This window comes from Doryrhamphus excisus, linkage group LG19 (genome assembly GCF_037039965.1).
Source record: "Doryrhamphus excisus strain RoL-2023G ecotype Guam linkage group LG19, RoL_Dexc_Guam_v1.1, whole genome shotgun sequence".
Classification (NCBI taxonomy): Eukaryota; Metazoa; Chordata; class Actinopteri; order Syngnathiformes; family Syngnathidae; genus Doryrhamphus; species Doryrhamphus excisus.
This window is the reverse complement of record NC_136375.1, coordinates 1,394,850-1,408,275: the sequence shown is the minus strand read 5'-3', so window position 1 is coordinate 1,408,275 and position 13,426 is coordinate 1,394,850. Positions and strand designations below refer to the sequence as shown.

At 33.6% G+C, this 13,426-nt stretch overlaps 1 protein-coding gene across 2 annotated transcripts in view; it reads right to left on the bottom strand.

The window, feature by feature from the left end:
* The window catches only part of sptb (spectrin, beta, erythrocytic), a 43,054-nt gene that overhangs the window by 20,715 nt on the left and 8,913 nt on the right, over positions 1–13,426 (bottom strand). Inside the window, exons 1-9 of one of the 2 annotated variants that reach the window (XM_058056013.2) lie at positions 11,071–11,653; positions 5,988–6,139; positions 3,131–3,304; positions 2,669–2,766; positions 861–941; positions 682–797; positions 498–610; positions 246–433; positions 43–160 (exon numbers count right to left, since the gene is read on the bottom strand). In XM_058056013.2, coding sequence (XP_057911996.2) covers positions 43–160; positions 246–433; positions 498–610; positions 682–797; positions 861–941; positions 2,669–2,766; positions 3,131–3,304; positions 5,988–6,139; positions 11,071–11,572 — 1,542 coding nt within the window. In that variant the 5' untranslated portion in view covers positions 11,573–11,653. Of the gene's footprint in view, positions 1–42; positions 161–245; positions 434–497; positions 611–681; positions 798–860; positions 942–2,668; positions 2,767–3,130; positions 3,305–5,987; positions 6,140–11,070; positions 11,654–13,426 lie in introns of those variants that run through there. The other variant, XM_058056014.2, reaches the window with a different exon arrangement.

Here is a 13,426-nt window from a genome sequence, read left to right as displayed (position 1 = left end):
AAGGTGTCGTTCTTTGCCTCAAACATGTTCAGGTCTTCTCACCCTGTTGATATCAGCAACTAGAACTCCATCTTTGGGTGTGTAGACCCTCTGGTTGTTGGCCCTCATGCGACTCTGGATGGTGAAGAGCAACACCTCCAGATTCCCTTTCTCCTGGAACCTGTTGGAGAGCAGCAGATGTACGAAAAAACGTTTCACAGAACCATATGTTCCATCTCCATGAAACAAAAGTGGCTAAGTCTTACTTAGGTGGCTTCTCCACGGTTCTGTAGGTGTTGAAGGCTTGGAGCTGCTGCTGAACGCCCGACAGCGAGTTGGCCAGTTTGCGGTTGTTCAGCACGACGACGGTCTGCTCGATCCAAGCCAGCAGGTCCGACGCTAACGTCTCGTACTTGTCGATCATCTTCTCCGTCTCGATGGCGTGGTCCAGGACCTGATGGAACACAGAATTAGGAGAAACCTTTCTCAGGAGGAACCGTATCATCTTCTCAGCTTACCTTTCCAACTCTCTTGCCCTCCACGGCGAGCTGCTTCATCTTGGAGAAGTAATGGTAGAACGCCACCACGTACGTGATGATGGACTTCTCGTCTGGGTTCTCGGTGAAGACGTCTACCAAACACGGCGAGGTATACAGCTCAGTGCGGACATGATGTTTCATTTTTGTTTTGACTCCACGTTACCTTCTGGATCTAAAAGCTTGGCCACGCCTAGTTGTTTCTCTGCCACGTTGAAGGCATTGTGGAGGTTGTGGGTTGGATTGGACCGCTTCAGATTGTTGTAGTCCACCAGATCTGGTCTGGGAGAGCGAGCAAAACCCATTAGCATTTTTCTGCTTTGTATATTTAGCTCGTTAGCTTACCGGTGTTTGTGTATGAGAGCGTTGAAGGCCATGCCGTCTTTCCAGCTGGTGGTAAAGTTTGTGATGTTGACGTTGGGATAGCTGCAAAAACAAAAAAACGTGTTGAGCTTTCATGCTAGCGGATAGCAAGCTTCTCTCCATGTTGTTTATTTAGCTAAATGCTAAAGAACAATGGATCAAGTGCTTCAAATGATCAACAAGAGGCAAGCTAGGTTTTCTTCTATGATTGTTCGCTACATAATAAAAGTGACTATATAAGCTGCTAGCATAGCCTAGCATAGATGAAAACTGGCTATAACTGGCTAGCAGGCTACAATCTCACACTTACTACAGAATTAGCTCATAGCTAGCTAGCTAGCTAGATTACATAGCTAGCTAGCTAGCCAAGTAGCTAGCTAAACTAGTCAAGAGAATAAATCGTAGCTGTTCATTTTTCAAACTTTTATCCAACTTCTTTCCCCCGCATCTACCTAGCTACCTAGCTCAGCTAACTAATTAGCAATAAAATAAAATAAAATAAAATAAAATAAAATAAAATAAAATAAAATAAAATAAAATAAAATAAAATAAAATAAAATAAAATAAAATAAAATAAAATAAAATAAAATAAAATAAAATAAAATAAAATAAAATTAAATAAAATTAAATTAAATTAAATTTGTCATAAAAATGTGACCCTAAAATTTGAAATAAACTTGGAAATAAACACAAATGCAAGTAGTTATTTAGCTGGCTTGAATGATACATGATACATGATACATAAAATGATGTGATTTGACATTATTTTCTAAAAAAATATATGATTTTTTCTTGAATTATTCTTGTCAGCCCGCATTTACCTAGCTTAACCAAGTAAAGCTCAGCTAACTAATTAGCAAGTATGAAAAATGTGACCCTAAAATTTTAAATAAACTTGTAAAGAAATATAAATGGAAGTAGTTATTTAGCTATCTTGAATGATACATGATACATGTTACATAAAATGATGTGATTTGACATTATTTTCTAAAAAAATTATGATTTTTTCTTGAATTATTCTTGTCAGCTCGCATTTACCTAGCTTAACCAAGTAAAGCTCAGCTAACTAATTAGCAAGTATTAAGAAAAATGTGACCCTAAAATTTGAAATAAACTTGGAAAGAAATATAAATGGAAGTAGTTATTTAGCTATCTTGAATGATACATGATACATGGTACATAAAATGATGTTATTTGACATTATTTTTTAAAAAAATTATGATTTTTTCTTGAATTATTCTTGTCAGCCCGCATTTACCTAGCTTAACCAAGTAAAGCTCAGCTAACTAATTAGCAAGTATGTAAAATGTGACCCTAAAATTTGAAATGAACTTGGAAAGAAACACAAATGCAAGTAGTTATTTAGCTAGCTTGAATGATACATGATACATGGTATATAAAATGATGTTATTTGACATTATTATCTAAAAAATTATGATTTTTTCTTGAATTATTCTTGTCAGCCCGCATTTGCCTAGCTTAACCAAGTAAAGCTCATCTAACTAATTAGCAAGTATAAAAAATGTGACCCTAAATTTGAAATAAACTTGGAAAAAAATACAAATGGAAGTCGTTATTTAGCTAGCTTGAATGATACATAAAATGACATTATTTGACATTATTTTCTAAAAATTATATTTTTTCTTAAATTATTCTTGTGAAATTATTTATTAAATATATTATAAAAAATATATAAAATAAAAAAATAAAATAAAATAATTATAAATATATTTTTATTATGTGCGACGGGAAAATAATAAAACCGGGATACAAATGGCCCTCAGACTGACCCTGCGGTTTTCATCTGACACCACAGAAGAAGAGCGTCTTTGGCCGAGCGGGTCTCCTTCTGGTCGGCCTGGCCGGTCTCCACGATGATGTCCTGGATCTGATGAGGACAAAACGGACGCTAGCATGTCAGATCTAGTACGTGTTAGGATTACGGTACGTACAGTAGAGCCACTAAAGAAGAACAAGGTGGAGGTTAGTAATGAGAGCAGTCATGTGACCAGTCCTCGGAGGCGACTAAATTTAGCGCCGGCAAACTCAAAAGATTCACAAGTCAACTTTTTTTTTTTTTAACTCCTCAGTTTCACACGTGAATAATGCAGACGGCCATATTGTTTGAACTAAAAATAGCAGCCTCGCTGCCAAATTAAAAATAAATACTCGCCCCCGTCAAGAAAGTCAAAAAGACGCGTTCTGATGTTGCAGCTAAAAAAAAAAACACTCAAGCGAGACTGGAAGCTAACCTGGAAGCGGAGGATGATGGTCCAGATGAGGCCCAAGATGAGGCGGTGGTTTCCGTCCACGATGTCGTGAGAGCCCATATTCTCCAAGTGAACCCTCTGCTCCTTGAGGAACTGCAGGGCCTTGTCCACGTTCTCCAGGCAGTGGATCCGCATCCGGCCCTTAGTGGGCTTGGGCTGAACACGGCAAACACACACAAAATGAAATATTTTTTTTATGTTTTGTAATTTAAAAAAAAATCCAAGTATATAATAATTTTTTTATAAAAATTCTAAGTAATAAATAATTTTCAGATTTTTTTTTATTTAGCTCATAGCTAGCTAGTAAGCTAGCTGGAAACAAGAGGAAAAAGCAGGTTGTTTCTCATTTCCAGACTATGCTAGTTGGTGTTAGCTTATAGCTAGCTAATAAGCTAGCTGGAAACAAGGGGAAAAAGCTGGTAGTTCCTCATTTCCAGACTCTATGCTAGTTAGTGTTAGCTCATAGCTAGCTAATAAGCTAACTGGAAACAAGAGGAAAAAGCAGGTTGTTTCTCATTTCCAGACTATGCTAGTTAGTGTTAGCAAATAGCTAGCTAATACGTTAGCTGGAAACAAGGGGAAATAGCTGGTCGTTTCTCATTTCCAGACTATGCTAGTTAGTGTTAGCTTATAGCTAACTAATAAGCTAACTGGAAACAAGAGGAAAAAGCAGGTCGTTTCTAATTTCCAGACTATGCTAGTTAGTGTTAGCTTATAGGTAGCTAATAAGCTAACTGGAAACAAGAGGAAAAAGCAGGTCGTTTCTCATTTCCAGACTATGCTAGTTGGTGTTAGCTCATAGCTAGCTAATAAGCTAACTGGAAAAAAGGGGAAAAAGCAGGTCGTTTCTAATTTCCAGACTATGCTAGTTAGTGTTAGCTCCTAGCTAGCTAATAAGCTAGCTGGAAACAAGGGGAAAAAGCTGGTCGTTTCTCATTTCCAGACTATGCTAGTTAGTGTTAGCTAATAGCTAGCTAATACGTTAGCTGGAAACAAGGGGAAAAAGCTGGTCGTTTCTCATTTCCAGACTATGCTAGTTAGTGTTAGCTAATAGCTAGCTAATAAGCTAGCTGGAAACAAGGGGGAAGCTGGTAGTTCCTCATTTCCAGACTCCATACTAGTTAGTGTTAGCTCATAGCTAGCTAATAAGCTAACTGGAAACAAGGGGGAAAAGCTGGTAGTTTCTCATTTCCAGACTCCATGCTAGTTAGTGTTAGCTCCTAGCTAGCTAATAAGCTAGCTGGAAACAAGGGGAAAAGGCTGGTAGTTTCTCATTTCCAGACTCCATGCTAGTTAGTGTTAGCTCATAGCTAGCTAATAAGCTCAAGGGGAAAAAGCTGGTAGTTTCTTATTTCCAGACTCTATGCTAGTTAGTGTTAGCTCATAGCTAGCTAATAAGCTAACTGGAAACAAGGGGAAAAAGCTGGTAGTTTCTCATTTCCAGACTCCATGCTAGTTAGTGTTAGCTCATAGCTAGCTAATAAGCTCAAGGGGAAAAAGCAGGTTGTTTCTCATTTCCAGACTATGCTAGTTAGTGTTAGCTAATAGCTAGCTGATAAGCTAGCTGGAAACAAGGGGAAAAAGCTGGTAGTTCCTCATTTCCAGACTCTATGCTAGTTAGTGTTAGCTTATAGCTAGCTAATAAGCTAACTGGAAACAAGAGGAAAAAGCAGGTTGTTTCTCATTTCCAGACTATGCTAGTTAGTGTTAGCAAATAGCTAGCTAATACGTTAGCTGGAAACAAGGGGAAAAAACTGGTAGTTTCTCATTTCCAAACTATGCTAGTTAGTGTTAGCTAATAGCTAGCTAATATGTTAGCTGGAAACAAGGGGGAAGCTGGTAGTTCATTTCCAGACTCCATACTAGTTAGTGTTAGCTCCTAGCTAGCTAATAAGCTAGCTGGAAACAAGGAGGAAAAGCTGGTGGGTCCTCATTTCCAGACTCTATGCTAGTTAGTGTTAGCTCATAGCTAGCTAATAAGCTCAAGGGGAAAAAGCTGGTAGTTTCTCATTTCCAGACTATGCTAGTTAGTGTTAGCTAATAGCTAGCTAATAAGCTAGCTGGAATCAAGGGGAAAAAGCTGGTAGTTCCTCATTTCCAGACTCTATGCTAGTTAGTGTTAGCTCATAGCTAGCTAATAAGCTAACTGGAAACAAGAGGGAAAAGCAGGTTGTTTCTCATTTCCAGACTATGCTAGTTAGTGTTAGCAAATAGCTAGCTAATACGTTAGCTGGAAACAAGGGGAAAAAGCTGGTCGTTTCTCATTTCCAGACTATGCTAGTTAGTGTTAGCTTATAGCTAGCTAATAAGCTAACTGGAAACAAGAGGAAAAAGCAAGTCGTTTCTCATTTCCAGACTATGCTAGTTGGTGTTAGCTTATAGCTAACTAATAAGCTAGCTGGAAACAAGAGGAAAAAGCAGGTCGTTTCTCATTTCCAGACTCTATGCTAGTTAGTGTTAGCTTATAGCTAGCTAATAAGCTAACTGGAAACAAGAGGAAAAAGCAGATAGTTTCTCATTTCCAGACTATGCTAGTTGGTGTTAGCTCCTAGCTAGCAAATAAGCTAACTGGAAACAAGGGGAAAAAACTGGTAGTTTCTCATTTCCAGACTCCATGCTAGTTAGTGTTTAGTGTTAGCTAGTTGGTGTTAGCTCATAGCTAGCCATCAAGCTAGCTAGACTTGTAGTTAAATGACAAAAATCGTAGCTTGGCTCCTGTTTGTAGTAGTAGTAATACATCAATAAGTAGTACTGCTTTTTCCTGGTAAAATTCCAACTTTTGTCTCCTGAGATTCCAACTTTTGTGTTGTTGCGGGACTTAAGCGTTTTTATTCCTCACCAGTTTTTCACCAGACAGCACCTCCAACAATTTGATGAGCATGCGTCCGTCACGCAGGTCCAGGTAGAGGTCGGAGATGCGACAGGTGACTCGGGACAGGATGGAGTTGACCCATTTGGTGAAGGTCTTCTTCTGGACCGCCTCTCGCTCGTCTGGACGGAACAAAACAACACTTCCATATTTTTATCTCAGCTTTATTCTTGGAATATCACAGCTGCTTTTCCCATTTCTGTTTTTTCTTCAGTTTGCTAATAATTCATCACATTTTATCAATAATTTTCATATATATTTTTTTTCTAATATTATGACTTTATTCACAGAATATTGGAACTTTTTTTTCTTTAATATTTCAACCCTATGCTGCTAAAAAGTACATTTTTTTTTAACTTTTTGTCTTGTTAGAAAACAACTTTCTCTGAATATTTGGAATTTATCTCATAATATTTGGAATTTATTGTTAAAATTAAGAAAGTCAATTAACTGCTAACTAAAGTAAGTTAACTTTAGTTAACTAAATTAATTTACAGCTGCATTTCCATTTCTGCTGTTGCTGTTTTTTTTTCCAATATTTTTTTTTCTTCTTGTACATTTGATTTTGTAATTATAACTTTATTCTCGTGCTATTTTGACTTTTCTGCAACTTGACTTTCCTAAGATTTAATGCAGATTTTGTAGAATACATGCAATATAAATATATGTATTCATTTAAATAAATAAATAAATAAATAATATATATATATAATTTGATCAATCATTTTCATATATATATTTTTGTAATATTATGACTTTATTCACTGAATATTGGAACTTTTTTTTTTAATATTTCAACCCTATGCTACTAAAAATTAAATAAAAAAAATAATTTTTTAATTTATTTTAACTTTTTGCTTGTAAAATGGTGACTTTTTGTCTTGTTAGAAAAACAACTTTCTCTGAATATTACGAATTTCTCATATTTTGAATTTATTGTTAAAATTAAGAAACTAAATTAACTGCTAACTAAAGTAAGTTAACTTTAGTTAACTAAATTAATTTACATTTCCATTTCTGCTGTTGCTGGGTTTTTTTGTCTTCATTTTCCAATATATTTTTTTCTTCTTGTACATTTGATTTTGTAATTATGACTTTATTCTCGTGCTATTTTGACTTTTCTGCAACTTGACTTTCCTAAGATTAAATGTTTCTCAAAAGTCTAGAAAATATATATTTTTTTGAAAAATTATATTATTTTTCATATAGATTTCATATACATATATTTAATAAATATATAAATTTATTATAAATAATAAACATATTTAATATTTATTATAATTAAATATATTTTATTAAATATATAATATTTAAATATATATTTAAATATTTTTTGCATATTTTGTAGAATACATGCAATATAAATATATGTATTCATTGAAATAAATATATAATATAATAATATAATATATATAATTTATTATATATTTTTATAATTTTTTTATAATTTAATTACTTAATAATTTCAATAATTTCAATAATTTCAATAATTTCAATAATTTCAATAATTTCAATAATTTAATATTTTTAATATTTTAATATTTTAATATTTTAATATTTTAATATTTTAATATTTTAATATTTTAATATTTTAATATTTTAATATTTTAATATTTTAATATTTTAATATTTTAATGTTTTAATATTTTAATAATTTTAATAATTTTAAATAATGTAATAATTGTTATATGTAATTTCTAAATTGTGCCGTAGGCCAAAAAAACCCCCACTGCAAATGGCCCCAGCCCCACACATTGGACCCCCCTGGTTTCTGAGGGCGTGATGCGGCGTGGACATAAACAATGTAATCAAGTCAATAAATGATGATGGTCTCTGCCTAGCAACAGCACGCAGGTCATGAAAAAGTCATGTCAATTTCAAAGAAGCGGCTCATCATCAGCAGCAGCCTCCAAGTGCGTGCGATCACAAATAGTCCAAGTCCTGCCCAGAAGGCGGACCAACGTCAACAATGAGAGAGGAAGGTTTGAAACCGATCCTTGTACGAGAAATTTCAAGTTAAGAGTTAATGACTCAGTTAATGAAAAAAGCTACTTAACGACATCACGGTCGTTTATTTTCATAAAAATGGACACTTCCTGGGATTTTTACTGTCTTCCACTCCTTGACCACTTCCTGTTTTCTTCTCTGCATATCAGTCCAAGAGTGACTAAACACTCGTCTGTTTGCTTGACTTATTCACTCCCTGACTGTAGCGAAAGGCGGCCATGATTTATTCATGCTGATGGATTTTCCTTGTTCTTTTATGTACCATTGCCCCCACATTGCTTACTTGGTTTTTTTAACCAGTGTCAGCTCATCCCGGACTCGAACACGACTTGCACGCCTGCGTCACTAACTAACTGTATGTCCTGGAGGCACCTCCCTGTGGCGGCGTACGTCGTACAAAGTTCCTGTACGAGTCCCGAGATAATGTCTACTTTATACTGCTAATTATATTTTTATATTATTCCCATAAAATGATTAATGTCGTGTTAGATTACATTTTAATTTTAATTAAATGTATTGTACTATTACTATTTTACTTGATTTTATTGTTGGAAAATGACTTATTGAATTTTCTATTTTCCTTCAAATTTTTACAATGTGGAAAGAAAAGAAACTGGAAACCGCTGGTCTTTATTATGTCTTAAATTTTATTTGATTTTTAACTTTATTTTATTGTACTATTACTATTTTACTTTATTTATTTGTTGGAAAATGACTTGAATTTTCTATTTTCCTTCATTACATTTTATTTGATTTTTTACTTTATTTTATTGTACTATTACTATTTTACTTTATTTTATTGTTGAAAAATGACTGTTGAATTTCTATTTTCCTTCATTCAATTTTATTTTATTTTTTACTTTATTTTATTGTACTATTACTATTTTGCTTTATTTTGTTGTTGGAAAATGACTTACATTTTGTATTTTCCTTCATTAAATTTTATTTTTTACTTTATTTTATTGTAGTATTACTATTTTACTTTATTTTATTGTTGGAAAAAAATTATTTTATTTTTTACTTTATTTTATTGTACTATTACTATTTTACTTTATTTATTTGTTGGAAAATGACTTGAATTTTCTATTTTCCTTCATTCAATTTTATTTTATTTTTTACTTTATTTTATTGTACTATTACTATTTTACTTTATTTTGTTGTTGGAAAATGACTGTTACATTTTGTATTTTCCTTCATTCAATTTTATTTTTTACTTTATTTTATTGTAGTATTACTATTTTACTTTATTTTATTGTTGGAAAAAAATTATTTTATTTTTTACTTTATTTTATTGTACTATTAATATTTTACTTTATTTTATTGTTGGAAAATGACAGTTAAATTTTCTATTTTCCTTCATTAAATTTTATTTTATTTTTTACTTTATTTTATTGTACTATTACTATTTTACTTTATTTTGTTGTTGGAAAATTACTGTTACATTTTGTATTTTCCTTACATTTTATTTTTTACTTTATTTTATTGTACTCTTACTATTTTACTTTATTTTATTGTTGGAAAATGACTTGAATTTTCTATTTTTTCATTAAATTTTATTTGATTTTTTACTTTATTTTATTGTAATATTACTATTTTACTTTATTTTATTGTTGGAAAATGACTGTTGAATTTCTATTTTCCTTCATTCAATTTTATTTTATTTTTTACTTTATTTTATTGTACTATTACTGTTTTACTTTGTTTTATTGTTGGAAAATGATTTGAATTTTCTATTTTCCTTAATTCAATTGTATTTGATTTTTTACTTTATTTTATTGTACTATTACTATTTTACTTTATTTTTGTTAGAAAATGACTGTTGAATTTTCTATTTTCCTTCATTAAATTTTATTTTTTACTTTATTTTATTGTACTATTACTATTTTACTTTATTTTATTGTTGGAAAAAAATATTATATTTTTTAATTTATTTTATTGTACTATTACTATTTTACTTTATTTTGTTGTTGGAAAATTACTGTTACATTTTGTATTTTCCTTAAATTTTATTTTTTACTTTATTTCATTGTACTATTACTATTTTATTTTATTTTATTGTTGGATAATGACTTGAATTTTCTATTTTTTTCATTAAATTTTATTTGATTTTTTACTTTATTTTATTGTACTATTACTATTTTACTTTATTTTGTTGTTGGAAAAATTTCCATTTTCCTTAAAATGTTTAGAATGTGGAAAGAAAAGAAACTGGAAACTGCTGGCCTTTATCTATTGTGTATGTCTATATTAAGTAATAGAGTGTAACAGTGACTATAGGGGTGTTATTGCATGTCTAGAGGGCTCTAATGTTACAATATTTACAAGGTCATAAACAGCTTTTCCATGATGTAAATATGAAAACTAATCAGGACAACAAATAGAAAATGAAAAAAAAAACATTTGATTATGCTTGAAATCATATTTGAATATTGAGTATTAATAAAAGATGCCCATAAAAGAGTGAATTTAGCGTATTTACGGGAGGGGGGGGGGGCTGGACTAGCTTGGAAACGGTCAGAGCAAAAAGTCCAGAACCACATTTATCTATCAAGTTTATCTTTTGCCAGACATAACGAGCCGATGCCTGAAAGCATGACTTTGCTCTATGTTACCCCCCCCCCCCCTCTCCACCCCCCCCAACCCCACTAATGCACCGCTGTCATTAGGGGCACCGCGTAGCATCCTGCTAGCTAACAAAGATGCACAGTGACAGCAAACTTGCCAGGGAGCGTCTATAAAAACTCCGGCAGGGAGAAGAAATCCTGCTTTAAAAAAAAAAAAAAAAAAAAAAAAGCACGTTTGCTTTCCGTGAACGACTTTGGGAAAAAAAAAACATTCCAAGCTTTTTCTTTTTTTTTTTTTTTTTTTTTTTTTTAAGGCGTTGAGGTTGTGAATAATTGAAAACCAAGTCAGCGAACAACTGGGGCAACGCCACAACGTCCTCCAGATAAATAAATAAATGACTTGCTAATACATGCAAGGCAAAGAGTTTCCATCTGGAGGGTGGAAGGGGCTCCCGGGAACCCCCCACCCCCGGGCGGTGTACCTTGCAGCTGCCTGAAGCGTCCATCCAGGATGGAGTTGAAGTAGATGTTGGAGGCGCTGGTGCTCAGCCAGCGCGCCCGTTTCATGCTCCGGGCGGACGAGGACGAGGACGACGAGGACGGGGAAGGGTGAACTGCGGTGCGGGAACCCGGAGACGGGCGCTGACGCCCGGAGGTGTGGGCGGATGATGACAGCGATGAGATGGGCGAGATTCCCGGTAGAGAGAGCGGCACTTGCAGGAGGAGAGTGCCGTTTTTTTCCATGTGATGCTCCGGCTTCTTGGGGGCCCTCTTGGGGTCATGTTTGAGGGCGCGGTGCACCGGCGGGGTGCTCCTGCTCCGCCCGGCGCTCCCCCCAAAGCGCTGAGAGGACTCATGTTCCGCTTTTGCGTAGTCCCGACTCGTGGACGCGTTCTCCCGACTGCCGGACTTCAAGCTGATCCTGACGTCTCTGAGTCGGGGCTGGCTGATGGGGGCGGCCCGGAGCAGGCACGGGCTGCTCATCTTCAACCACCGACCCCCCCCCCCACCACCACCCTAAGAACAAGCGCTGCTAAGGAGGTGAGCTCAACAACTCCACGTCTCTTCTCTACTCCGTTTCCTGCCGCTCTGTCCTCCTTTCCTACTCCTGGCATCCGCCCACCCCAGCCCCTCCTCTTTCTCTCTCACTCTCAGAAGCTTTCTCATTTAGTTTCTTTTCCAATGTTCTCATTGGCCAACGAGGCGGGTATGATAGTGTTTTGAACAAGTGTCCTGAAAAACGTCCTTTTTTTTTTAGGTCCAGTTTAAGGAGATCATCATCCACCCCCTCCCCCCGCCCCCTGCACGCCGCCCTCCATGTTGAAAGGCTGATTACATTACAGCAGCACTCATATCCCGAATATCGACCCTGCATCACTTTAAGAGCCACCGGGAAGACGAGCGCTTGCCTGGAAGAAGGATGCAAGGTGACATCTTCGGTTCTCTTTGATCCGACACAACCAATAAGTCCAAAAGTCATTTCACAGGGGAAAACCTCATCATATCAGGTCGTGGTTATGAAATATTTACATATCCGGAAAGCCCTCATCGAGGCCTCTAATTTGCGGTATTACTCCATGGGGTTTATTTTAACTTCAATACTTTTATTATTAGAGCCCTTGAGGCATGAACTAGCAACCCTATAGTCATATGGACAAAATATCAGATTTGGAATGCCCTCATTTTGGAGACAATCAGACATAATAAGATGTGGGGGTTGGAACATGTTCTAGCAAAACAACAACAAAACATGTTTTACGGCCATTTTGACATCGTTTGAGGACATATGGACTAAGTAATCATATATTTGGAATGCCTTCATTATGGCCTCTAATATGAGGTATTACTCCATGGGGTTTATTTTAACTTCATTTCGGACCTTCTCTAATTACTTATTAGAAATACCCTTGTTCATAGCAGTTAATTGGTTGTGTTAAGTGGATGTCTGCGGCATATGAGTCCTTATTTGTAATATTTTTTGTAGTTAGAGCATAGAAAATTTGTTTATGATCTTCTAAAAAAGCATTTTGACATTATTAGAACCCTCTAGATATAAAATAGCACCCCTATGTCACATAATAGTAGACATAATAAACAATTAAGATGAATTTAAGACATGGAAAACCTGTTTACCATCTTCTAAATACTTTTATTATTAGAGCCCTTTAGACATGAACTAGCAACCCTATAGTCATATGGACAAAATATCATAGATTTGGAATTTGTTGTCTTTGTTGATATGTGAGCTTAGGAATATAATATATATAATATAAATATATATATATGGCATTTTAGTAGAAAGTTGAAAAATAAATTGTTGCAGAAAAAATATTTTAAAAATTATATATATATAATTATTTATATAATATATAATATATACAATATACAGTATTAATATAATACATATAATATAAATATATATATAAATATATATAATGTCATTTTAGTAGAAAGTTGAAAAAAAATTGTAGCAGAAAAAATATTTTAAAAAATTATATATATATATAATTATAAATATATAAAATATACAATATTAATATAATATATATAATATAAATATATATGTCATTTTTGTAGAAAGTTGAAAAATAAATTGTTGCAGAAAAAATATTTTAAAAATTATATGTATAATTATTTATATAATATATACAAATATATATAAAAATATATATATGTCATTTTAGTAGAAAGTTGAAAAATAAATTGTAGCAGAAAAAATATTAAAAAAATTATATAATTATAAATATATAAAATATACAATATTAATATAATATATATAATATAAATATATATGTCATTTTAGTAGAAAGTTGAAAAATAAATTGTTGCAGAAAAAAT